This window comes from Cebus imitator, unplaced genomic scaffold (genome assembly GCF_001604975.1).
Source record: "Cebus imitator isolate Cc_AM_T3 unplaced genomic scaffold, Cebus_imitator-1.0 Scaffold45, whole genome shotgun sequence".
Classification (NCBI taxonomy): Eukaryota; Metazoa; Chordata; class Mammalia; order Primates; family Cebidae; genus Cebus; species Cebus imitator.
The window spans coordinates 2003514-2029898 of record NW_016107360.1 but is presented as its reverse complement, the minus strand read 5'-3'; the positions used below and the strand labels follow the sequence as shown (position 1 = coordinate 2029898).

Below are 26385 nucleotides of genomic sequence, written 5' to 3'. Positions count from 1 at the left end.
CTCTTTGTAGAAGTCTTTTAATTCCTTGATTAGCTGTATTCCTAGGTATTTTATTCTGTTTGTTGCTGTTGTAAGTGGGATTGTGTTCTTGATTTGGTTTTTGGCTTGAATGTTAATGGCCTATAGAAATACTATTGATTTTTGTACCCTGAAACTTTACTGAAATAGCTTATCAGGTCTAGGAGTCTTTTGGCAGAATCTGTAGGGTTTTCTAGGTATAGAATCATATTGTCAGTTAAGGGAAATAGTTTGACTTCTTCTTTTTCTATTTGGTTGCTTTTTATTTCTTTTCCTTGCCTGATTGCTCTAAGACTTCGGGTAGTATGTTGAATAGAAGTGGCAAGAGTGGACATCCTTGTCTTGCTCCAGTTCTTAGGGTGAATGCTTCCAGCTTTTGCCCATTTAGTATAATGTTGGCTGTAGATGTGTCATAGGTGGCTCTTACTATTTTAAGGTATGATCCTTTGATGCCTAGTTTGTTGAGGATTTTTATCTTGAAGGGATTTTGGATTTTACTGAATGCGTTTTCTGACTCTATTGAGATGATCATATATGGTTTTTGTTTTTAATGCTTTTTATATGATGAATCACATTTATTGATTTGCATATGCTGAACCATTCTTGCATGCCAAGAATAAAGCCCACCTGATGGAGGTGAGTTGTCTTTTTCATATGGATTTTCTTTTTCATATGTTGGATTCAGTGTGCTAGTATTTTATTGAAGGTTTTTGCATGTATGGTCATAAGGGATATTGGCATTGTGTTTCCTTTGACCCAAGGTGGGTTTTGGTGGGCTGCTCTCCCGTCTCCCTCAGGGGAAGCTCATGCCAAGGGTTAGGACTCCATGGGAGTGGAGTCTGCCTCCCTCCCACTCCTCAGAACTAGTGGGACACTCTCCCTGAACTGTCCAAAAAAGTGGACTGGGGTACCAGCAATGACACACTTAGACCAGTTTTAGGTCACAGAGCTGTCCCTGGCTACAAATCTTGCCTCGCAGGAGAAATCTCAGCCTCTGAAGTCTTTTCCTGCTCCAGTCCTGTGATAGGAAAGTCTAATTTCAGTGTCTGCTGCTCGGGTGCTTTCCACACTCGCCACTCAGTTCTGGCTGTGAGAGTCCTTTCCCCACTCCAGAGCAAGTACTCCAATCTCTGGCCTGAGACTAAAATATCTGCAATGGCTGCTGCTGCCAGGTTGCCAAACAGTGACTGACTTTGTATGAGCCCAGATTAAAAATGACATCCTCTGGCTGGGCCTGGTGGCTCAAGCCTATAATCCTAGCCCTTTGGGAGGCCAAGGCATGTGGATGACTTGAGGTCAGAAGTTCAAGACTAGCCTGGCCAACGTGGTGCAGCCCCGTCTCTACTAAAACATACAGAAATTAGCTTTGCGTGCTGTAATCCCAGTTACTTGGGAGGCCGACGCAGGAGAATCACTTGAACCTGGGAGGCAGGAGGTTGAAGTGAGTCGAGATCATGCCACTGCACTCCAACCTGGGCAAAAGACTGTCAAAAAAAAAAAAAAAAAAGAGAAAAGAAAAAAGACATTTTCCTCTTATACCCATGCCTGGGAAAATGCCAGCAGCTTTTCCTGGTATCTTTTCCTGTCTCAGTCTCTCAGACTTTTTCTAATTCAGTGTCAGTGTTTGCGAGATGCACAGGGTGTTCTCCCATAACCTGGGTTGCACAGATCTCTAGTGTAAAGGCGAGTCGCAGAGGAATACTGACTGCCCCTTTTGTGTACTGGAGCTTCACTTACTTTTCTCTGTCCCTGTGGCTGCCTGCCCACCTTCTCCTACCTGGGTTCTGGAGTGTCCTTTGCTATTCTGGTGAATCCTGTTTTCTTTCTTGAATTAAAGCCTGCAGAGTTGATCTTTATATACTGTTTTGCTCATTCCAAGTGTCTGAGGCACACTAAAAACCTCTGATCCACAATCTCAGGAAAAAAAATCTGCCTGGATTGACTCTAATTGCAAATATAGAATGCCGGCATTTAGTGACCTCAGACTATATGATACTCTAGAGTATCTTTTAAAGCCAGAAAGTATTGATACTGGGGAAAATGCCCAAGGCTTATTCAGTCCAGCCTTTTTTTGTAGATCTCTTTTTTTAAAAATTTACTTATTTTTGATTCTGTGATTTCTATCCTTGGGTATAGAAATAGTTTGACTGCTAAAAGACAATAATCTGAACAACATATTGTAATCTCTGCAGAATTGCCTTGCATTATTTTTTAATGTTTACATCCATTTTTATGTAAAGTTATTATGGGAAGCAATTAAACTTTTTTTAATTTTTGAGACAGAGTCTAGCTCTGTCGCCCTGGCTGGAGTGCAGTGGCGTGGTCTTGGCTCACTGCAACAACCTCCACTTCCAGATTCAAACAATTTTCCTGCCTCAGCGTCCAGAGCAGCTGAAATTACAGACATGTATCACCATGCCCCGCTAATTTTTGCATTTTTAGTAGAGATGGGGTTTCACCACTCTGGCCAGGCTCGTCTCGAACTACTGACCTCAAGTGATCTGGCCGCCTCAGCCTCTCAAAGGGCTGGGATCATAGGTTTGAGCCACTGTGCATGGCAATTATGTTTAGCTTTCTAATGACTTTCCTGAAAAACTGTTGCTGAGAACATTAGTACTTCACGCTTTGTCTTTCAGATATATTCCTATATGATACAATTATTTATAAATTCATTGCTACAGATATAGTTAATGAGAGGGACCTTGGATATCAGCTGTTTCCAACTGGTTTATACATGAAGAAACCACGGCTTGGAGAGGTCAGCAATAATTACCTAGCCTAGAATTAGAAATTGTGTCTTTTAACAACGCACCCAGTTTTGTTTTGTTTTGTTTTAAAACAAAACATTGATAGTGAGTTAACATTGATATAATGTAAAATTAACCATTTAAAAATGAATGATTCATTGGTGTTGAGTACATTCATCATGGTATGCAATCACCATCTCTCTTTAGTGTCAGAACATTTTTATCACCCTAAAAAGAAGACTGTACCCATTAAGCAATTTCTCATCATTTTCTTCCTCCCCCCAGCCCTTGGCAGTCACCAAATCTGAGTTCTATTTCTATGGATTATGTATTCTGGCTATTTTATATAAATGAAATCATACAATCTGTGGCCTTTGTGTCTGGTTTCTTTCATTTAACATTTTGTATATATTTCTAATATATATATTAATATATATATTAGAAATATATATAAGAAATATATATATAAATATATATATTTCTATATATATATAAGAAATATATATATAGAAATATATATATAGAAATATATATATATTCCTAATATATATATATATTAGAATAATCCTGCCCAGTATGTCAAATTTAATGTATTTTTGAAGTTCATTCATGTTGCAGCGTGTGCCAGCATGTTATTCCTTTTCATGGCTGAATTACAGGTAGATACCACAATTTGTTTGTCTGGTCATTCACTGATACATGTTTGGGTTATTTCCTCCTTTTGGCTGTTGTAATTAGTGCTGCTATGAACAGATATGTACATGTTTCTGTTTGAGTACCTGTTTTAAATCATTTTGGATGTGTACCTAGGAGTGGAATTGCTGGGTCATATCATAATTTTGTGTGTAATTTTTTGAAAAACTGCCAGTTTTTTTTACACAGTGGCAGCACCATTGTACATACCTCCAGTTTGTTTTTGTCTGCCCTGTCCTCCATCATGCTGAGATAATGCTGACTTGAAAAAGAAAATGAGCCAAAAATTAGTCGTTTTATTTGAGGTATGAACTCTTGGTGCATCTTTTGCAATATATTTTTCAACCAGTTTTATCTGTCATTTTTCCAATGGTATATTGGTTTATTGAATTGTATTTTGTTTTTTTCCTTTTATTCAAGCTAAGGTGAATTTCTTTTCCCTTATTATATTTATGTTCCTGGAATCTACGGGAATGAGTTTGGAGGTCTAATTAAACATCAGTCTATTTATTGCACAAAATAAAAGGAAAATAATTAAAAGAAGAAATAGCAACACTGAAATAGTATTGGCTATTTTGAAGGAGCTGTTTTTGGTTTTAATTGACAGTATTGGTCAAATCTCTTTGTCTTCTACCTTTTCTGTAGGAGTCAGTTTGTAGGGCTTGGTTTTGAGTCTTCTTAAATTTGAGGCCAGTGTATTGCTATGATGTATTTACTGAAATAATGTCTCGTTTTATATTTGATCAATGGATGTTGTAGAAAATTTTAATCATTTAAGATAGGTTAAATACTATTCATATCTGTCTTTTTTTTCAACTTTTAAGTTCAGGGGTACCTGTGCAGGATGTGCAGGTTTGTTACATAGGTAAGCATGTACCATGGTGATTTGCTGTACAGATTGTCTCATCACCTGGGTATTAAGCCCAGCAACTATTAGCTATTCTCCTCAGACAGGCGCCAGTGTGTATTTTTCCCTGCTGTGTGTCCATGTGTTCTCATCATTCATCTTCTACTTACAAGTGAGAACATGCAGTATTTGGTTTTTTGTTCTTGCATTAGTTTGCTGAGAATAATGGCTTCTACTTCCATCCATGTCCCTGCGGATAATGTGATCTTGTTAATCTCTTGTTCCTTTTTACGGCTGCAGAGTATTCCATGGTGTATATGTATCACATTTTCTTTATCCAGTCTATCATTGATGGGCTTTTGGATTGAATCTATATCTTTGCTATTGTGAATAGTGCTACAGTGAACATATATGTGCATGTATCTTAATAATTGAATGATTTTTATTCTTTTGGGTATATACCCAGTAATGGATTGCTTGGTCAAGTAGTATTTCTGCCTCTAGATCTATGAGGAATTGCCATACTCTGTCACTGTCTTCCACATGGTTGAACTAATTTACACTGCTACCTACAGTGTGAAGTGTTCCTTTTTTTCTCCACAACCTTGCCAGCATCTGTTTCTTGACTTTGTAGTAGTCAGCATTCTGACTGGCATGAAATGGTGTCTCTTTTTTTTTTTTTTATTAGCCTTTCTCTAATTATCAGTGATGTTGAGCTTTTCTTCATATGTTTCTTTTGTGAAGTGTCTCTTCATGTCCTTTTCTTGTGTAAGGGCTTTCTTTTAACACACAGAACCCCGTTTCTTGCTTCAGTGCCTACTCATATTATTGTCTCTTTATCAGTAATTATGTTCTTCACCTGGCCATATCCTTATACTTGTTGGAGACTAAGGTGTCACTTTTTCCAAGATGCTTCCTCTGATTGACCCCCTTTCCTTGTTCCAACTGAGCCAGGTGACATTATTCCTTCCTAATGTCTTGTAGTAACTAAATCATATGTCATTTTACTTACTGTATTGTTTTGTAATTATATGTATGTTGTCTCCTACAAAACTACAAGCTTTTATTATCCTTGTCACATGATAGACTTAAGTAAATGCTTATTGAATGAAAGAAAGAACCTTCTAGCCTCAAAGAGGCAAATATGCATAAGTAACTACCATAGAATTGTAAATTGTGCAATGGCAGCAGAGAATACAAGGAACAACATCTATTTGGGAAGAGTGTGAGGTGTTTATGAGGGAAGGTTTTCTTCATGGAAGATACAGATTTCAGTTGGTTCTTGAGGAGAACTTGCTAAATTTTTTTTGCTAGAGAGTAAAGTAATCCATCCTAGAGAAAAGAAGCAAGAGAGCAAGTCATGCTTATGGAAAAGTGAGATATTTTAGAATCTTTTTCAAAGGTCATTTTGGCAGTAAGGAGGATGGAATACAGGGACAAGCAGGAATTATGTAGTCATGCAGCTATAATGAAGGTTTTGTGTCAAGCTCTGGCTGTGAGGAAGGGAGGTTTCAAAAGATACTTAAGATATAAAATGGGCAGGCTCTGTTAGCTAATTGGCTGAAAAATTCCAAGAGGGTAATCCAAGGCAAATCTAGCATTTCTCTTCTCAGTAGATATTGATGCCTCCTTTTAAAAAAGTAAAAGAATACAGGAAACATTTGGGATCTTCAATGAATTTAATTTTGGACATGATAAGTTTATGATCCTTATGACAAATTTCAGGTAGAAGTGTTCAGTATGTAGTTTAGTATAAGTTTCTGAAACTCAGGAGATACATCTGAGCTGGAAGCATGGTTTTGGAAGTCATATTACATATGGGTAGTTATAAGTGCTGGACTAGAAAACTCAAGGATTGCGTATATAGTAAGACTAGAGGAAGGTAAAAAATAGAATCCTGGGAACTGCAAGCTTTCTTCTGCTTAAAGGTAATCAAAGGCATACTTGCATAGTAGTATTAATTTTTCTTAGTCTCTTTTATTTTCTGTATACTTTCCCAACTTTGATCAAAACAGCAGTAAAATTGTGATATATCATGTCTTGGACTTAGCATGAGATAAACCTTATAGCAAGTGTTGGGGCTGTGGCAGTGCTAAAGCATTCATGGCTCGTTTTTAGGGGGGATGTTGCCGCCAACTTAGTTTTATCCAGTTATTGCCTTGCAGATGTGTGAGTCCACTGATTCCTGGTTCCAGATATTTCTTTTTTTTTTCAAGAAAAGCCAGAAATCCAGATTTTTAAATGCCTACTCAGAATTTTGAAAAGTTCTGTGTTGGTCAGATAAAACATTGTCAGTTTCTGATTGCTTTCTTAATCCTTACATTCTTTGTAACGAAGACTAACTAGTGTCGCCTTCTGAGGTATTGAAATGTACTTGCTTCTGTTGCGTCGTAGGATAAGAAAAAAACTTTGACTGGAACCTACAGAAAATTAGTGGGAAAGGAGACAGACTGAATCCCTGGGCTTAGAAGATTTAGAGATTGAGTGAGTGATAAGTCAAATGGGCTGAAACCCATCTGTAGTGACTGTACTGGCAGTGAATCAATCATTGCCACCTTTGGCTCCTTATTTACTGAGGTCCTGTTGTTTCTGGGACTTGAAATTGGAGTGGCTGTTAGGGAGGATTTTTTTTTTTTTTTTTAATTATTTTGTCCTGCATATTTTAGTACAGAAATATTTGGTGTTTTGCCTCAAGAACATAACCAACATGAATGGAAATATTTCTTGCAGTCTGTGGCTTTAAAGATCTGAACACCTGGTATACCAAATGAACTCACAGATGATTTGTTAGGGCTGACTGTATTATCTTAATTAATTTATTTTTGTTGAATTAGTTTAAAGAAATTTTCCGGAAGTTTCCTATTCATTCTATAGAAAAATCAAAGAGATATTTGGAATTGACCTTTGGTTATGCTATTGGTTGAAGATGTGGAAAGAGTCATGATTCTTTGAATTTGTTTGTTCATGTTTAGGAACAGATTTCCCATGGAAATTTCCATTTGTATAAAAATTAGATCTTACAATTAAAAATTATAATTTAAAAAATATGTGACAAGTTACTATAATTTGATTATTGATTCTTGATCTAACCAGCTTTTGATCATATCAGATTAAGTTATAAGAGGAAGTCATGGAGTAGGCTTCCTGAGTAAAGGAGATGTGATTGTTTTTTTTTTTTCTCTGAGATGGGAGTATAGTTGGAACTTAAGTACGTGTGAATTTACCATGTTAACTAAAATTTTGATCAAATAATTTTTTTTAAGTTGTGTGGTACATATTTTATGTATGTTTATAGTGTTCCTTAAGGTTTTCTGTATCAGAGCTATTGATCTGTTACTTTTTAATACTAATATTAGGGATGATGAAAACTATAAGATGAATCTAAGTTAATTTTAATACTGTGTGGAACTAGGTTTTTCTGTGTTTTATTAGAAGTTGAATGAATTTTGGCTTTTACATTTTTTTTTCTCTTTCACTTGTTCTTTGGACACTGATAAGTCTATGTATCAGTTTATTATAATTCATGGCTAGTGCCATCTGGCTGTCATTCTTCCTCTTTTGTAAAGTCATCCTGTGCTTGTGATTATTTATATGTGGTTTTAAAATAACTTTTTGGAAACTCTTGAAAAGTGCGTTTATCTCTCACAAACTAGTATATGTAGAGTAAGAATCATAGTCTTTCTTTATTGTCATTTATAAATGAAATCTTTATATATATTTAGACATGCCAGGGCAGGTGGTACATGCTGGTATTCCCAGCTACTCAGGAGGCTGATGTGGGAGGATCCTTTGAGTCTAGGAGTTGGAGGCTGCAGTAAGCTCTAATGGTACCACTAAATTCTAGTCTCGAAGAGAGTGAGAGACGTATTTTTTTAAACAAACACAACCTGTAAAAGTGTAAATAGCCTTGAGCATTGGGCTTAGGTTCACTAAATACATGTTAATTTATGTTCTGGTTTTGAATCAAGAGTTTTAAAGAATACTTTCCCTTTGGGTACACTGTTGAGTAGCCTCAACGTTTGTGAACACTTGTTCACTTCAAGTTTTTGTTTTTGGAAATTACAAAATCTTTAGCATATAAAGTTAGTAACTGGTTTTGGGTGGTACAATTTTAGTGGAAAGAGTTGGGTAATTGTAAATAAAAGAGATTGGTTTTTATTGTTCTTCTGCAAAACTGCCTTTTGAAGACAATTTAAAATGAGTTCTAAACATATTTAAACTCTAAAGGCGTCATCTTTTCTGTATTTCCCAAACACTTTGTGAATCTCTTTATTGTGGCATTTACTACACTTATGTTATCATTACATGTATATTTTACCTTTTTAGCTTCTGAGCATAATAGGGGCAGAAACTGCCTCATTCATCTTTGTATCATTAAGGCCTAACACATACCCACCTAATAACAATAGAATCAGTGTGAACCATCCAAAATAATTGGGTTGAAGGACAGTAGTTTTTGTGTTAAATGTATGCATACCCACACATAAAATAGAATATTAAAGCTCATTACTTAGTTTCATATTTAAAGTAATTTTTTTCTTAATTGAAGTGCCATGCATATGTTGTTCCAGTATAATTGTAGGAAATTTTAATTCTACATTAGTTTCCTGGCTTATAAACATATATGATGCTTATGGGCTATTTATCTCTCTGTGGTAGATACTTAAGAAATGGAAGTGTATTTACTGTCCAAGTGAATTTTATGATTGTTGCTTTTTTTTTTTTTTAAAGTTAATGAAAAACTTCAAACATTAAAAGTAGAATAATCAATTCCCTGTGCCCATGACCTGCTGAGACATTTATTAATTCATGGCCAATTATATTTCATTTATATCCTTTTTCACTTTTTCTCCACTCTATGCTTCCAGAATTATTTCAAAACAAATTCCAAATATGTGATTTCATCTGTAAGTATTTGATAATTCATTTCTAAAATGTAAGGGCCCCTTTTTTTTTTTGAGATAGGTCTGGCTCTAGCACCCAGGCTAGAGTGCGGTGGCATGACCTCGGCTCACTGCAGCCTCAATATCTCAGGCTCAAGCGATCCTCCCACCTCACCCTTACTAAGTAGCTGAGATTACAGGTGTGCAGTACCATGCCTGGCCAATATTTTGAATTTTTTGGTAGAGACAGGGTTTTGCCATATTGCTTAGACAGGTTCTGAACTCCTGGGCTCAAGTGATCCCACCCACCTTGGCCTTCCAGTGTTGAGCTTACAGGTGTGAGTCACCACACTTGGCTAAAAACAACCATAGTACCATTAGGTCAGCAAAAAATGCACTATGTTAATATCATCAGATATTCAGAAAATGTCACTGCATTTCTTCTCCTTTTCCTCCTCACCCTCCTCTTCTTCCTTCTTACTCTCCTCCTCCTCTTTGTTCTTCTTCCACTATATTTTTGTTAAAATCCGTTTGAATAAATTTTACACATTGCAGTTTACTCCGTAGGTTCCACCAAACTCCTTTTCTCCAACTCTCCTTTGTTCCACCATGTCCTCATTTGTTGAATTAACTATGTCTTTGCACTTTAGTGTTATCCACAGTTTAAGTTTTGCTTAGATAAGCTCCACAGTGTAGTGAAACATTTTCTCAGTCTTCTGCATTTCTTAGATTTAGGTTTGATTTTTTTTTTTTTCCCATCAAAATTCTTTCATAGATAGTGGTGGGCATTTTTCTTTCATGAGGTGTATAATGTCTGTGCACACTTGCACACGTGCTTTCTCCCCCCACCTCAAAGTGGCAGTAACAACTAGGTTATTACTAGACTCCTAATTCATTAAGGATTGCCATATGGTGATACTCTAATTCTGTCATGTGTTCTTTATTGTATGGAATACTTCTTTAAAGAGAATCTGGATTTTTATCACCTCTCTGATTACTTTGATAAATGCTTAATTCTCAACTACTTTTCAGAATTCTGAGTTGGCTATTTAGTATTGTTCAAATATGATCAATGGAGTTTTTAAGAAGAATCTTTATGATCTCCAAAACTCAAAACCTTGAAGCGTTTAAATCCATTGAGCTAACGTTCTTGCTCCTTTCATCTCTAGCCAGTTGGTGCCCCTTTAGGTTGTCTCCTGAGTCCTCTTGACATATTCTTAGTAGTCTTTGGTAGCTTCGTGGTGTTCCAGGTTTATCTTAAACTTATTTCCTGCTCCAGAATTGGAATCATCTAGTTCTCCAAGTGGAATTTTTAGCATTGTTCAAAGATGGTCAATGGGGTTTTCAAGAATAATCTTTATGATCTCCTGAACTCAAAAACTTGAAGTGTTTACATCCATTTATTTAAATTATTTCAATTATTTTTGCTTTCAATTATTTTTAAGGCAACACTCTTCCTTTTTCTGTGACGTATAGTATATACAATCAATCCCATTCCTAAACGAATTTAAAGTACCACTTATCTGTCAAATGGAAACAAAAGGAAGTAAATGTTTTTTCTTTTTCAAATACTAACAGTCTAAAAATAAAAGAATGTAGTGTTTCCTTTTTGGTGAAAATTGAAGGTAAATTTTAAAATTAAAATATTTTTATTATAGAAAGTTGTTAAGGTATAAAAACATGTATAGCCAGAAAAGTTTAGTTTCTAAAAAGTTCCTTTGATTAATTTGTTTCAGTCTTGATCATATAACTAAATGTTTTATCAGAAATTGAGGAATCTTTAGTAGTTTTGTAATTGGAAACTTTGAATATTTGCTGTAAGCTTGGCAGAATTATTCTTTACTATGCAGCCCCATCAACCCATGGTTTAAATACCGTTACTGTTCTTATTGTATCAGGGAAAGCATTCAGTAAATATACTCTTTTGATTATTTTAATCCTGTGGTTGCTTCTTCCAAATTCAGTGATTGCTAGTCTATGAACTGTATGGCAACCAATCTGTTTGTATCCTGAATAAATAATACGCATTATGAATATATCTGCTATTGTTTTAAACTGTGTTCTGGCATTTTGTAATTTATATAATCTAGTTTTAAAAACACTGAATCTATGTAGCTTGGTATCTTGTATTTTCTTTATAATTGGATGTTTGTAGTCTACTATAAGCCTGTAGTAGTCTATGGTATTTTATATTTACTGCTTTAATAAAAAAAGATATGTTTAGATAGAGACCTACATATATGTATGTAATTCATTCTTGAAAATGTATGAAGTTGAAAAGTACACTTATATCATAAAGGAGATAGATTCTATTACCAATGAACTGAAAATTCATAGAGGTGTATGTATAACATCAATTATTGTGGGCACTCTCAGTGGGAGAGGGAGGAAAAAGTGCACAGGTGTCTGGTGGTTATTGTTTTGCCTGCTGGCCAGTTAGCCAGCGTAGAGACAAGAGTAGTTGATTGAGGTGTCTATTCTTTCTACAGGCCCTTTACTCTGCTGTCTCACAGCTGAATTGAAAACTTTTACCATATCTCCAGTTTCTAAGGATATACTAGTTACCTTAAATAGATGTGAGTGGAAAAAAATATTTCTGTTTGGGACCAGTTGACCCAACAAATGTATTGATGATTCATGTGTGACTATTCCCTGAAAAGGAAATACTGATGCAGGTTGGCATCAGGGTATGTTGAGCAGCCAGAAGGACAGTATTTCTGTATATGAGTCCCAGGGGAGAACAAGGCCCAAGCTACCAATTTTTTTTTTTTTTTTTTTTTTTTTTTTTGAGGATGGGGTGTTGGTGTGGGTTGCAGTGTAAGAGTATGTAACATTGTGTCTGAAGCCATGGGGTGAGACTGAGGAAGAGCACTTGAATTTAAGGTCCTTTGCCTTTTCACTTTCTTCTCTCCCTTTCCTTTGGTCTCCCCTTTTCTCTCTTTTTTCTGTTCCTTCCCTCACTTCACTTATCTAGTTAGTAATTTTCATGCTTTATGAGGAGCTTCTGTGTACTTGGCCTTGGTTAAATTATTCTATGATGTTGAATGAGAAAAGATTTCACATCAGGAGCACATCCTATTGAAGTTACCTGGAGAAGAATGTTCAACTTAATGTGGATACAATAAGGTGGGAGGAAAACAGTCTGCACTTGTTATAAGGCCAATTGGCCAATCTTCTTATGGCTACTTATTTTTATTGTAGGACTACATATATAATTTCTGTGACCCAAGTTTGCACTGAAGTAGTATCAACTGTAAGATCCTTAGCCCTATCTGTTTGGCAGCCCTGTGCCATATAATGTATTTGAATATACCAGCTGAATATAACTCAGAGAGGGGTTGACCCATTCTGGTGAGATTCATCTCAGAGTCCAAGTTCCTTTCTGTGGTATTTCTGACAGTCTCTTCTAAGATAGCTGATATAAAACAGCTGATCGAAAACAGCATTTCGCACTTAACTCCCACTCTCCACATGAACCAGGATAATCTACACCTGAATTAGCTGAATTAGGCACTGATAATCTAAATTAAGCACTGAATTAGTTATGTGATTGTGAATAAAGTTACTGGACCAGTCTGTTACAGCTAGACTTGAGAGATGATATCACAGCTCAGCCCCTTCATGATGCTGATGAGTATTCTGTAATTTCTGACTGTAAGTACCATATTATGCTATCTTTCATATCATAAATATCTTGAGAATCAAATAAGATAAATATCAGTATGCCTTGATAGGCAGAAAATATCACAAGGTCAATTATTTCTACTTCTTTTCTGTTTTCAGGATGCATGTGTGTTGTTTGCATTGACATTTTTTAATTCTCAGAATCATGGAAGGAGAGGTCATTTTTAATGTCTTTTCATGTCACTGAGTTCAAACCAATCATGGAAGGAAGGTAGATTATCTGGGCAGGCTAATAAGTAGATACCCTTTGCAACTCAAATTTTTCCATTACTTATTTAGAAGATACATGAATAAATTGATTTTCAGGCCAGGAATTTATTATACTCATTTATTGCAGGTAGTTTTCTGGCTACTTCTTGGCATATTAAACTGACTAATATTTAGATAAAAGCATTCATTTATGTTATTAGCATTGTTTTCTTTCTGTGACTTTTAAGGCAATTGTCAGCTGACAAATTTTATGGGTTGAAGAGTCAAAATTTGCTGAGGATCAAATCTTATGCAATTTTAAAAACTTTTTTTATTGCTTTACTTTGCATAATAATAGTGATTAAGCCAAACTTGACCATTGGACTGTGAACTCATTTGCTCCCTGCAGTAACCACATGACACAGGTGAGGAAATGAAGGTGTGTAGTGGTTACACAACTAATAGTAAAGGTAAGACTTGAATGCAGTTAGTCCTGAGTCTGTAGTTTTTGAGCACTATGCCGCTACCTTCTAACAGTTTTGATAGCTTGTTAGAAATGAAAGAACTATAGGCCGTATCCCAGACATACTGGATCATAATCTGCATTTTAACAAACTGTATTTAATACCCCTAAAGTTTGAGAAGTATTATAGTAGATGATATTGAGGGTTTCTTCCAGCTCACAGTTGTGAGTGATTCTGAGACCAGCCAGCATGGATATTTCAATGTCGATTATTACATTTAGCAAAGAAAATGGTAATATATTAAAGCAGCTGTCCCCAACCTTTATGGCACCCGGGGCCCCAGTTTCATGGAAGATAGTTTTTCCCTGAACTTCGAGGTAGAAGTGATGGTTTTGAGATGAAACTCTTCTGCCTCAGATCATCAGGCATTAGTTAGATTATCATAAGGAGTGCTCAGCCTAGATCACTCACATGCACAGTTCACAACAGGGTTCACATTCCTATGAGAATCTAATGCTGCTGCTGATCTGATGGGGAGGCAGAGCTCAGGTGGTAACTCTCACTTGCTGCATGCTCACCTCCTGCTGTGCAGCCCAGTTCTTACTGGCCTGCAGCCCGAGGGTTGGGTTGGGGACTCCTGTATTAAAGACATTTATTCTTCAGATTCCATTATAGGGCAACTCTTGAGAAAATACTTGTTTGAATTTGTGAAAGGTTTTTTACATAGAAGAAAATTACCCTAAATTTTATCATCCTGTATCATTTAAGGAAATAATTAGAAACCAATTATTTTTATATGGTCTTAGATTAAATATTTTTCTTAATGTCAGCCAATTAAACATATGAGAACACTAAGAATAACATAACTTGATTTTTGAACAATTCACTATTCTGATACTTCAGTGAACAGTTTAACATATGAAGTTAACTGTTATAATAGATTAATTACCAAGTAAATTAGCACTGCACTTGCTTGATTAGGAAAGTCTAATTTTCATAGTCTCTAGAATTTAAACATATCTTTCAAACTTAATTAAGGCAAGAATCCTGTTTTAGTTTTTTTTTTTTTTTTTTTGGAGATGGATTGTCACCCTGTTGCCCAGGCTGGAGTGCAATGGTGCAGTCTTGGCTCACTGCAACCTCCACCTCCTGGGTTCAAGTGATTCTCCTGCCTCAGCCTTCTTGGTAGCTGGGATTATAGGCACACACCACAATGCCCAACTAATTTGTTAATATCTGTTGCAGAGATGGGGTTTCACCATGTTGGCCAGGCCCGTCTCGAACTTCTGACCTCATGATTCACCTGCCTCGGCCTCCCAAAGTGTTAGAATTACAAGTGTGAGCCACCATACCGGCCTTAGTTTTTTTTTTTTTTTTTTTTTTTAAACACGACAGTAATGGCTGTTTCTTCACTATTAAATGATCACCTGGCACATTGTAGAAATTCACAAGTATTTGTTGAATGAATGAATGAATAGGAGTTTGGTTTAGGTGATTTTGCTAATGATTTCAAGTAAATAATAAAACACCTGTTAGAATATAAAAAGTTGAGTTTTTAGAAAAATCAGGTATTTCCCATTGTTAACAAATTGGTACATTAATATTCTGCATATCAACTAATTTTGACTCTTTTTTGAAAATTTCATTGTGAAAGATATAATTTGAACATAAGAAATTAAAACATTTATATAATTCAGTCCAAACAGCTGGTTAAAAAATAGAATGCTGGGGGAGGCAGAGCAGAATGGTCAAATGGAAGCCTCTACTGATTGTCCTCACCACAGGAACACCAAATTGCACAACTATGCACATATAAAACACCTTCATAAGAACCAAAAATCAGATGACTCATCACAGTAGCTGGTTTTAACTTCATATTGCTGCAAGCGGCACTGGAGAGGTTAAGAAAGACAGTATTGAATTGTCAGTGCCATCCCTCCCTCATCCCTTGGCAGAAGCTGAGTGGTGGGGAGAGAAAATCCGTATACTTCGGGGAGGGAGAACACAGTGATTGTGGGACTTTGCATTGGATAAAACTCAGCCAGAGCCCATGGATGACATTGCATTTGGACCAGCCCTAGGCATAGGGGAATTGGCCATCCCAGTGGTTGGAACCTGAGTCTCGCAAGCCTTACCACTGCAGGCCAAAGTGCTCTGGGGTTCTAAATAAACTTGAAAGTCAGGCTAGGCCACAAGGAGTGCAATTCCTGGGCAAGTCCTGGTGCTGTGCTGGGTTTGGAGCCACCACACCACCCGTGAGACATCAGCTGGGGCGGCAAAGGGAGCGCTTGTGCCACCCTTCCTCCCACCTCAAGTAGTGTACCTTGCAGCTCTGAGAAAGACTCCTTCACTCTGCTTGAGGAGAGGAGAGGGAAGAGTGAAGAGGATTCTGTCTTGCAGCTTGGATACCAGCTTAGCCACAGTAGGACAGGGTACCAGTTACCACAGAGTCCTGAGGCCCCTGTTTCAGGCCCTAGCTCCCAGACAGCATTTCTAGACACACCCTTGCCAGGAGGGAACCTACTGCTTTGAAGGGTAGGACCTAGTCCTGGCAGGATTTATTACCTGCTGACTAAAGAGCCCTTGGGCCCTGAGTAACCAGCAGTGGTACCCAGGCAGTACTTTGCATGGCCCTTGGGTGAGATTCAGAGACATTTGCATTGGGTAATGCAATGCTGGCTTTAGGTGTGACCAAGTAGATTTCCAGTTGTTGTGACTATGAGGAGGGACTTCAGCTTGAGAAAAGGAGAGGGAAGAGTTGAGGGGACTTTGTCTTGCAGCTTAGATACCAGCTTGGTTACAGAGGGATACAGCACCAGATGGGCCCTTGGGGTTCCTGATTCTAGGTCTTGGCTCTTGTATAGCATCTCTGGTCCTATCCTGAACCAGAGGGGAGCCCACTGCCCTGAAGGGGGAGTCTCATTCACCACAGCTGACAGAAGAGCCCTTGGTTCTTGAATGAATATTGGTAGCCAGGCAGTACTTGCAATGGACCTGGGACTGTGCTCTTCGTGGGGAGAGATTCCTGTGCTTGTGGAAAGGGGAGGGAAGAATGGGAAGGACATCATCTTGTGGCTTGGGTGCTAGCTCACCTGCAGTAGAGTAGAGCAGCAGGTAGATTCCTGAGGTTTCCATGTCCAGGCCCTGGCTTCCAGACAGCATCTCTTAACCTGCTCAGGAATGAGAAACTTGCCACCCTGAAGGGAAGGACACAAGCCTATTTGGCTTTGCTACCTGCAGATTGTAGAGCCCTAGGGCCTCAAGTGAACATAGGCAGTGGCCAGGCCATGGTTACCACAGGTCTTGGGTTTGACCCAGTGCTTTGTTGGCTTCAGGTCTAATCCAGTACAGTCACAGTGGACCTCCCCCAGCTCCACATAACTTAGCAGAGAGAGAGAGAGACTCTGTTTGTTTGGGAGAGTGAAAGGGAAGAGAACAAGATTCTCTGCGTGGTAGTTTAGATAATTCTTCCACATCTTATTCAGGATCATGAAGGCAATACCACAGGACTTTCAGAGCCATAACATTAGTAGGATTAGGTTGCCCCTAATGTATATATGGCTACAGTGACTAGAAACATAGATCCTAACACCCAAGTTTTTTCAAATACCTGGAAAGCCTTCCCAAGAAGGACTGGCACAAACAAGCCCAGACTGCAAAGACTATAATAAATGCCTAACTCTTCGGTGTCCAGACATCAGTGAACATCCACAAGCGTCAAGACCATCCAGGAAAACACTGACCTCACCCAGTGAACTAAGGAAGATACCACAGACCAATCCTGGAGACAGATAACATGTCCTCTTGGGTAGAGAAATCAAAATAGTTGTTTTGAGGAAATATGGCAAAATTCAAGGTAATACCGAGAAGGAATTAAGAATCTTATCAGATAAATGTAACAAAGAGATTGAATTAATTTAAAAAAGCAAAAATCCTGAAGTTGAAAAATGCAGTTGACCTACTGAAGAATGCACCAGAATTTCTTAACAGAACTTATAGAGCAGAAGAAGGAATGAGTGAACTTGAAGACAGGCAAATTGAAAGTACACAGGAGAAAAAAGAATAAGAAATAATGAGGCACAACTACACAATCTAGAAAATAGCCTCAAAAGAGCAAATATGAGAGTTATTGTCCTTAAAGAGAAGATAGAGAGTTAGGGGTAGAAAATTTATTCAAATAGATAATAACAGAGAACCTCCCAAACCTAGCAAATGATGTCAGTATTCAAATACAAGAAGGTTATAGAACACCAAGCAGATTTAGCCCAAGACTACCTCAAGATACAAGATACCTCAGAGATCAAGGATGAAGAAAGGATCCTAAAAGCAAGAGAAAAAGAAACAAATAACATGCAGTGGTGCTCCAGTACATTTGGCAGCAGACTTCTCAGTGGAAGCTGTACATACAGGCCAGGAGAGAGTGACATGCCATATTGTAGTGTGGATCAGGAACTTCAGCAAAGTATTATTAGAGGAACTTAGTGACTCTGTACTTTGTTCTGAATAAATGTGTCTATCTTATTAGCTCCTAGAAGGAAGTCAGAGGACACTTCTTTCGGTGAAATAGTATTCCCTTCTGATTCAGAGAGGAGAGAACATGGAAGCAGAGCAGAAACTTCATTAGCAGACATTCTGTCCTTTGGTTAAAAGGTAAAAGTGGCTAGGATGTGGAACAAGGATTAAGAAAACACAAATGAGTAAATAAGAGTTATATAACTCTGAGGGACATAAAAGAAGATATGATCAATTGGAAAAAATGTCATTTTGGGATAGAAAGACTCAGTATTTTATGTCTCCCTAAATAAATCTTGTCCAGGATTTCTGTTGATTTGTCATCTAATCATTTGTAGTTGCTTAGACCAGACCTATATAGTTGTTTTATTTTTCTCCATAGCACTTATCCCCATGTGATATAACTATATATTTACTTAGTTAATTTTCTTTTTCCCCCCTTCTGGAATGTAAACTTACAAAGTTATGTGAACTTATGAGGGTATGTTTGTGTTCACCTTACTAGAATTTATGAGGGTATGTTTTATTCCCTTGTGCTATCTTCAGTACCTTGAACTGTGCTTGGCAGAGAGGAAGCAGTGAGTGACTGGTGAGTAAGTGAATGAATGAATGAATACATAAAACACCCCTTTCTTTCATAATTCACAGCACTTATTGTCCTATAGTTTTTTTGGTCATTAATTTTGTTTAGTGTAGCATCTTATAATGCTTTCTATTATTTCCTTTTGGTTCAGTGTCTAATTGTTTCATTCCTATAGGACATTCTTCTCTATGTTCCTTGATGGCATGAGTGGGACAAATGCTTCCTTTGTGTACTACCTCACAGTGCAAGACGAATGGATATAGGAACTTGTTCAATTGAATACATGTATTTATTTATAATGACTTAAATTGACAAAATCCAGTTTGCCTTTAATAAAAGAATATTTTTTTATTGGCTAAAACAGTATAATTCTGCATGAAATAATTTGTTTTTAATGGACGAATTCTTTCTGGTAATGTTTTGTTGAGCTCATAGTAAATTTTGGTAACTGGAAGTTGGAACTTTTGTAATTATAATTGTATGAGTTTCTACACATAATTTGAGTAAAATAATATCACAGTTTTCAGTGAGATAAGGATTTCTTACCTTGAAATTTAAATTTCTGAAAAAATGTCTGTTTATTCTGTAGTTATATTGGGACTTAATTTCAAGTTGAAATATTCTAAATAAGTATAACTTTGTAGCCTACTTATCCTTTATATATATATTTGTAAATGTAAATAAAAAATGTTTTTTATATATACTTTGTTGTATTTCTCATGCCAGAATTTCATTTAACAGTTTGTGTAGCTATTTCTGTCCTATACCTTTGCATTATCATTAGCATTTTTAAAAATTAATTGTAGATGTTCTATAAATCTCTCTGTATATAGATTTTGTATATTGTTTTTTGGAGATAAATTTTCAAGTGTACACTTCACATTTTCAGAAGTTACTGAAATAATACCATAAATGTTTACAAGAAGAAACTTAAAACTATGTAGAAGTTTTGTTGGTTCTTTTCTAATTCATATGGAGGACTATTTACTTATTTACTTAACGCTTTTTGCTTTATTTCAGGCCAGTCTATCCATATGGGGATGGGGAAGCCTTGGCATTGTCCTGTTTCTAATAACCTTTGGACCCTTTGTAATATTTTATTTGACATTTTATATCCTCTGCTTTGTGGGTGGGTAAGTATACTCAATTATAATTTTACAATTTGTGTGTCATATCTCGTTCAAATGGAAACCAATGACTGTGAGAAACGAGAGTAAGATTTATTTGTGAATGCCATTTTTAGTAAATTGCTTTTCCTGAAGTTAAAAAAATGAAGATAGCTGTACAAATAAAAACAATGATTGTCATTATTTGTATCAGAAATACGGGTAGTCCTTCAATAATAAAATGTCCATTTCTAAAGGTATGAACTATGTTTTTGGTGATAATATGTAGTTTTAAAGATTTTTCAATTTTTTTGGTGTTATTTCTCCTTTAAAGTTGGAAAAATTTTTGCATTATGTTAAGGTAAGTAAGTTAAATTGAGACTACACATGAGTTTTACTTTACAGAAATTGTTTCATTGATTGGACTTCAAACAATAATGTTAATTTTTTCCTTTAATGAATGTTGTCATTTTGGTCTAGAAAATTCAAATACCTGATTTTGTCATTTTCTCTTTATAGTTATTTGGTTTATGTTTATATTTTCCCTTAAGTTGATAAATCTGTACAAGAGAGGTTTCAGTCATAATTTATTGTAGCTTTGTATGCAGAGCATTTGGTGTCAGACATGAATTACAAGGAAATATTCGAAAGTGTATAGACAAGGGATGTTTGTTATTTAGACACTGTCACCAAGGTAACTTAGTTGAAATGAGTATTTTGTTGTTAATATGTGTGTATGTATGTTTATACTATATATTTGTGTAATTAGTTGTGGAATGAACACTGATTTCTTTCTGAACAATCTTTTGAGACCCCAGATATTTGGAGTTGTTTGAGCCTATAGGTTTAGACTATTTAGCTAAATTGAATAGCATATATAAACAGTAGCTTGAGAAACTATTAAGACACTGAAGGAGTAGTTTCTAAATATATCTATCACTTTTTTGGGGGTACAGATTTGATAGACATGTTATAGTCTTTCTATAGGGAGCATACACTTGAACAAGTGAGAAGAAATGAGCAGCTACATCAAGGACTCTCCATAAAACTATATTTTATGTTTGATTTAGTATTTTCATATTAATGGCCTAGATATGATACTGTGTACTGAAACATTTAAACTTATATCAGCCAAAGAGTTCAGAGTGTCTTTATTGATGATAAAGATGATTAAAGATAATACAGATCTGCAGCCAAATGGGTTTCCAAATTACACTCCTCAGTTGCTGTTAAGGCCACCACATGGCTGAATAGTGACATGGTTGTACCTTTCCCTCTCAGAGTCAAGGCTGCATTTATTGATTGGAAAGGAAATTACTTGTCTTGACTTTTTTTTTATTTTTGAAAGGTACAAATTTCTCCTAATTTTATGAATTGAATTAGCCCTTGTAAGAGTGAAGGAAAAGGATTTCACAGTATTCCCTAATACTTTAAAGAGAGAATATTGCAGCTTTGTAGGCTAAGGTAGGAGCCCTTGGAAGGTGGATAAGTGAAGAATTATTCCTTTTTTACTCAACTGCTGCAAATAAGATTTGGGAAAAAGAGAAGAGTGATCAATGTATTCATTTTTAAAATGTTTAAGTCTTCGAAAAAAACCACCACCAGATTCTGCACAAAGTTTATTCATTTTTAAAGTCATGAGAACCTTTGTTATTTCTTTTTCGTATGTCATAATTTATCAAGGAATAATTTCAAAAAATCTTTCGAATGCTTATAAAATTTTGTAAGAATTTGGAGGTAAGGTGGGATACTAGAGGACAGTTTGTACTAAAACAATCTTTAGACAATATTGAGTCACATGGTAGGGTCTGTGGAACCCTCTCTCTCTCTCTCTCTCTCTTTTTTTTTTTTTTTTTCTAATAAAAGTTAAGTTTTTAAGTTCTGCTGTTTACTCTTTAAAGTGTTGATAATGTATATGTTTTGCTTATAGTCAAAGTTAACCCCCATTCTTTTTTTAACATAAAGAATGCTTTTGGAAAAGAAAACACATGGGGATTTTTCGTTGTTATAGGATACTTTCAGTACTGTATTATGGTTCTTTTGTGTTGTTCTGTTATATTAGTTGGGTTATATAATTATTTATTGTACTCTACTGAAATTTAAATTATTACTTAAACTTTATAGCTGAAACTACTATTTAGATTACTTTAAAATCAGACGGCTCTTTATCTTGCCTTCCTGTCATTATACACTTGTGGGCAAAAGTTAATGTCTTAGTCTGTTTCTTGATAATTATGTTTTTAATAACACAGTGTTAATGTAAACATTTTATTGTGTCTGTAAATATGCTTAATAACCAGGCAAAACTGAAATATCAGGCCAACTTGAATCTTAATATCATCTTTAACACAGATAGATGAAATTTAGCGGTAATTCTGAGACCAGCCTTTTACAAAAAAACACAAAAGCAGAATTAATGACGTAAACTGATTTATTTGTGTTCTCTACCCTCAACCCCTACTTTGTGATACTTGTACTGAAGACTAGTGAGAAGGCAGGTAGCCACAAAAAATGGAGGACTTTGGGAATCTTCCTTTCAGTAGTTGAGACTGACAGTCTGTAATTTTTTACTCTTCCCTTCCTGTCATTACAGTCTTTGAATCATTATAAGATTACTATAAGATTAAAATTTTTTGATGGATTTCCAGTACTTTGCTTTATTGGTAAATTTTAAATCTATGAAATACTGATAATTTTTAGTTAATACTTAGAGTGAAATAGTTCTACATCACCATATATCTTCCTGGATCTTGTAATTATTTTAAAAAATAATTAACCTTTTTGGGATACATTTATATTTTCCTAATTCCAGCCTTATTTTAAACAAATCATAGATTGGATTATTTTGTCCCTGAGTAGCCTTTATTTGTTTATTCTATTCTGTATTCATATTGGCAAGTTATCGAAATACAATACCTCATGTTAATTGGTTAAGAGAGCTATAGAATTTGGTCATTTAGTACAGATTTAGTTCTCATTTGTCTTTATCCATGGTTATTAGCTAGCCTGCTTGTTTAATGAGGGCTGATTTTTCTTAAGTTTGAAAATGTCACTTAAGATTCTTTAGGAAATATATTGGATTAAAACTTTAAAAGGCCTTATTGTGTAATTCACAAAATGTTTATAGTTGTTTTAAACTTAAGAAACTAATAAAATATTTCAATTTCTTGCTTTGCCAAAGTCACAAATTGACTTTTTAGTGAATGATAAGCCATCTGTGAACTCTGAAAAATATTCTTTGTAGTAGATTCATTAAGTTATAGGAAAATTTTGTTTTTATATTTGTGATAAATTTTTCTTTCTAGGGGTTTAGTGGTTACTCTCCTGTTTGGAAAAACAAACTCAGAGAAGTACCTAGAACAGTGTGAACACTCATTTCTTCCTCCAACATCAACTGGGGTTCCTAAGGTAAATAGTTTGAGGGAATATGAAACCTCAAAGTCCAGTTCTTTGCAATGACAATAGAGTATATAGCTTGACAAATTTTCCTATAATTCATTAATGCTCACAGGCAAGTAATGGGAGATTGTCTAATTATACTTAGGAAATATATTTTTAAAGGCCATCTAAAAAATTTCCTTAGTGTTAGATTTAAAAAGTGGGAATACAAACTTGAGAAAAATAAATCGGTTAGTTTATTTTGGGTATTTTTCCTGCTATCTTATCATAGAATTTCAAAGCATCATACATATGATTTGTAAGAATGTCAATGAATGTTTTGGTTTGAATGAAATAAATTGCAGAGTTACCAGAGGGAAAAAATGGATACTTTTCATCACTTTGAAGAATATAGCTTATAATTAGATTATGCAGCATCTATAAATTTAATAATTCAGGCCTAATTTTTATCATCTTCATTGGTGCTATGCTCTTATTTTTTTAGGATCATACTCTATAAATAAAATTGGATTTGTATAGGCTTCAGATTTGTAGTACCTTCTATTCTTGTGTGATTGAGGTGGCCTTATTTTGTATTAAGACAGGCAAATGGCTTGGAGTTGATACTAGTAACAGCTTTCTTTACAGTTAATAACTTGTGTATTTTATGCTAAAATGCAGGAGATGTAGAGTTAAATAATGTCCAATATGATTTTACATTACTTTTAATAAAAGAATTTCACTCTATTCCACTGACTTTTATATTGATAAACTGATTTTTAATATTTAAACATTTATAACCTGGAACTTTTCTCTCCTTTAGGACTCATATTAATACATATTTTTTTACTTTGCTTACAGGTCTTAGGAAATTAACCTTTTCTTTTTTGAACCATTTCTTAGCTATTTATAATGTACATTCATTTGAATAGTATATACTGAGGATAGGAAATATTTTAAGAATTAAGATCATTAACAGTAATAAATTATATTCAAGACTGGTTAGGTCTTCTATAATCCATTTTTTAATAGATGGTATAAAAACTGGGTTTGATTTTTGTTTCTAAAATATGATTTATAAGTATGTTTTATAAAAAAATTTCATTGATTTCATATTATAATGTGAAGCATGTATTTTTAATGTAGATATCTATGTCTATATCTCTATATTTATATATATTTGTGGTTTTCTTTTTTTAGGAGTCTCTCACTACCTTTCACCCAATTTTCAGGCCACTGATCTTTCTGAACACTAAAAAGTAGAGAAATACATTTTCTTAAGTTGCCAAAAAGTATCCCCAAGTAAAATCAGCTTAAAAATACAATTATTTGGCAGCTAGTATACTGTTTTGGACTGAGAAATGGTAGGGGAAAGAGGGAGAATGTCCAATAAAGACAGTTTGACTCACATGAAACACTAATTTTGTAGTTGTAAAGTTTTGTTGAAATATGGCAGCAGCATAACTATACATTTGCAGTTTTCCCACATTCTAAATAATGTTTGCTGATTTAATTGAATTTTTGAGGATAATAGTTTTTGGGGAGTATCTAATTTTGTTACCTTGAGAATTAGTGGTTGGCTTATACTAGCACCTCAAATAAGGTTATTGACTTGAGGATAATGAAGGGATATTACATTGAGTATTCAATTGGAATTAAACTGGTGAGATTTTAGATTAAAAACTGCTCAGTAAGATGTTATGATTTTCTTTAAGTGCTTAGAAGAAATGAAACGGGAAGCCAGGACTATTAAGATTGATAGAAGATTGACCGGTGCCAATATAATTGATGAACCTCTCCAGCAAGTGAGTTTCAGTTTGTGGTATTTGAATTGCATAGATTTTGTGTTAGGTGTATTTCTCTTGAAGACACCAAGAAACACTTTTTGCTCTTTAACTAATACCCTGGAATTTCATAATGTTATCCTCAAATTTTATATGTGAAGATGCTTCCTTAGTTATTAACTCACTTTTAGTGAGGTGGTTTACTTTATATAAAAGCTTTTTGATTGAATTTGCATTTAGAAAAATTGTTTTTACTGACATATTTGATAGTGTTTCTTAAAATTTTACAGTTAAAGTATTACTCTTTTGTTGATCAATAAACTTAGTGATGTGGTAAATTAGACTTTTTTTCCTACTGGTTTTATTATCTTTTAAAAATGGAAATGAAATACTGGATCCAAAAACATTAAAAAATTAGAGATAGGCAAGAAACTATGCCCCCTGAAATATTTTTCATTGATGTTTGTTTGATTAGATGATTATTATAAAAATGTGTACTTTAGAATTTAAAATTTATTACTAATATTTAGTTTATCTGGTTTGTAAAAATTATGCATTGAGGTTGTATATTTATTTATTGTCTAAATACTGTTGGCAGTATCAAAGGTATTAGTAAAATTAAGTGAACTCCTGTATCATTTTTATAATTAGACTTCGATGGGTCTGATGATATAATCTTTAAAAAATTGGGTTTATATTCTTTATTATTTTACATCTCATTTCATTAAACTGATTGATTTATTTATTAGATTATAGCATGGAAAGTTTATTTTATTTCTGCAAACTCTGTCTTTACCTGGATTTATGGGGGCCTTGGCCATAGATAGTGTTTTAATTCTTTTTCTTTTTGATAAGGAGTCTCACTCTGTCACCAGGCTGGCGTGTAGTGGCACGGCCTTGGCTCACTGCAATCTCTGCCTCCCAGGTTCAAGTGATTTTCCTGCCTCAGCCTCCCGAGGAGCTGGGACTACAGGTGCATACCACCATGCCTGGTTAATTTCTGTATTTTTAGTAGAGATGGGGTCTCACCATGTTGCCCAGGATGGTCTTGATATCTTGACCTCGTGATCCACCCTCCTCGGCCCCCTAAATTGCTGGAATTGTAGGCGTGAGCCACCACGCCTGACCTAATTTTTTTTTTTTTTTTTTAATCTAGGCAGTATGTAAGTTGGGCTACCAGGATAATTTAAAAATGTTTCAAATGGTTTTTAGCATGTCGATGCTTTTGTAATGAAGGCAGGCATTTACCACCATAAATTAATATGTAGAGTGTAAATGTAAATTGCCAGATACAGCATGCTTTTTAAATCTTATCTGTATCTTTTTAAATCTTAAAAAGTTGTAATATTTTTCCCCCAATATTTTTGTTACAGGTTATCCAGTTTTCCTTGAGGGATTATGTCCAGTATTGGTATTATACACTAAGCGATGATGAATCTTTTCTTCTTGAAATTAGGCAGACTCTTCAAAATGCACTAATTCAGTTTGCTACTAGGT

At 35.2% G+C, this 26385-nt stretch overlaps 1 protein-coding gene across 5 annotated transcripts in view; it reads left to right on the top strand.

Moving 5' to 3' along the window:
• SNX13 (sorting nexin 13) overlaps positions 1–26385 on the top strand; it is a 139440-nt gene that overhangs the window by 23386 nt on the left and 89669 nt on the right. For 4 of the 5 annotated variants that reach the window (XM_017526925.2, XM_037737892.1, XM_017526928.2 and 1 more), the window contains exons 2-5: positions 19641–19753; positions 23032–23134; positions 24820–24909; positions 26262–26383. In XM_017526925.2, the coding sequence (XP_017382414.1) occupies positions 19641–19753; positions 23032–23134; positions 24820–24909; positions 26262–26383 (428 nt within the window). Of the gene's footprint in view, positions 1–19640; positions 19754–23031; positions 23135–24819; positions 24910–26261; positions 26384–26385 lie in introns of those variants that run through there. The other variant, XM_017526929.2, reaches the window with a different exon arrangement.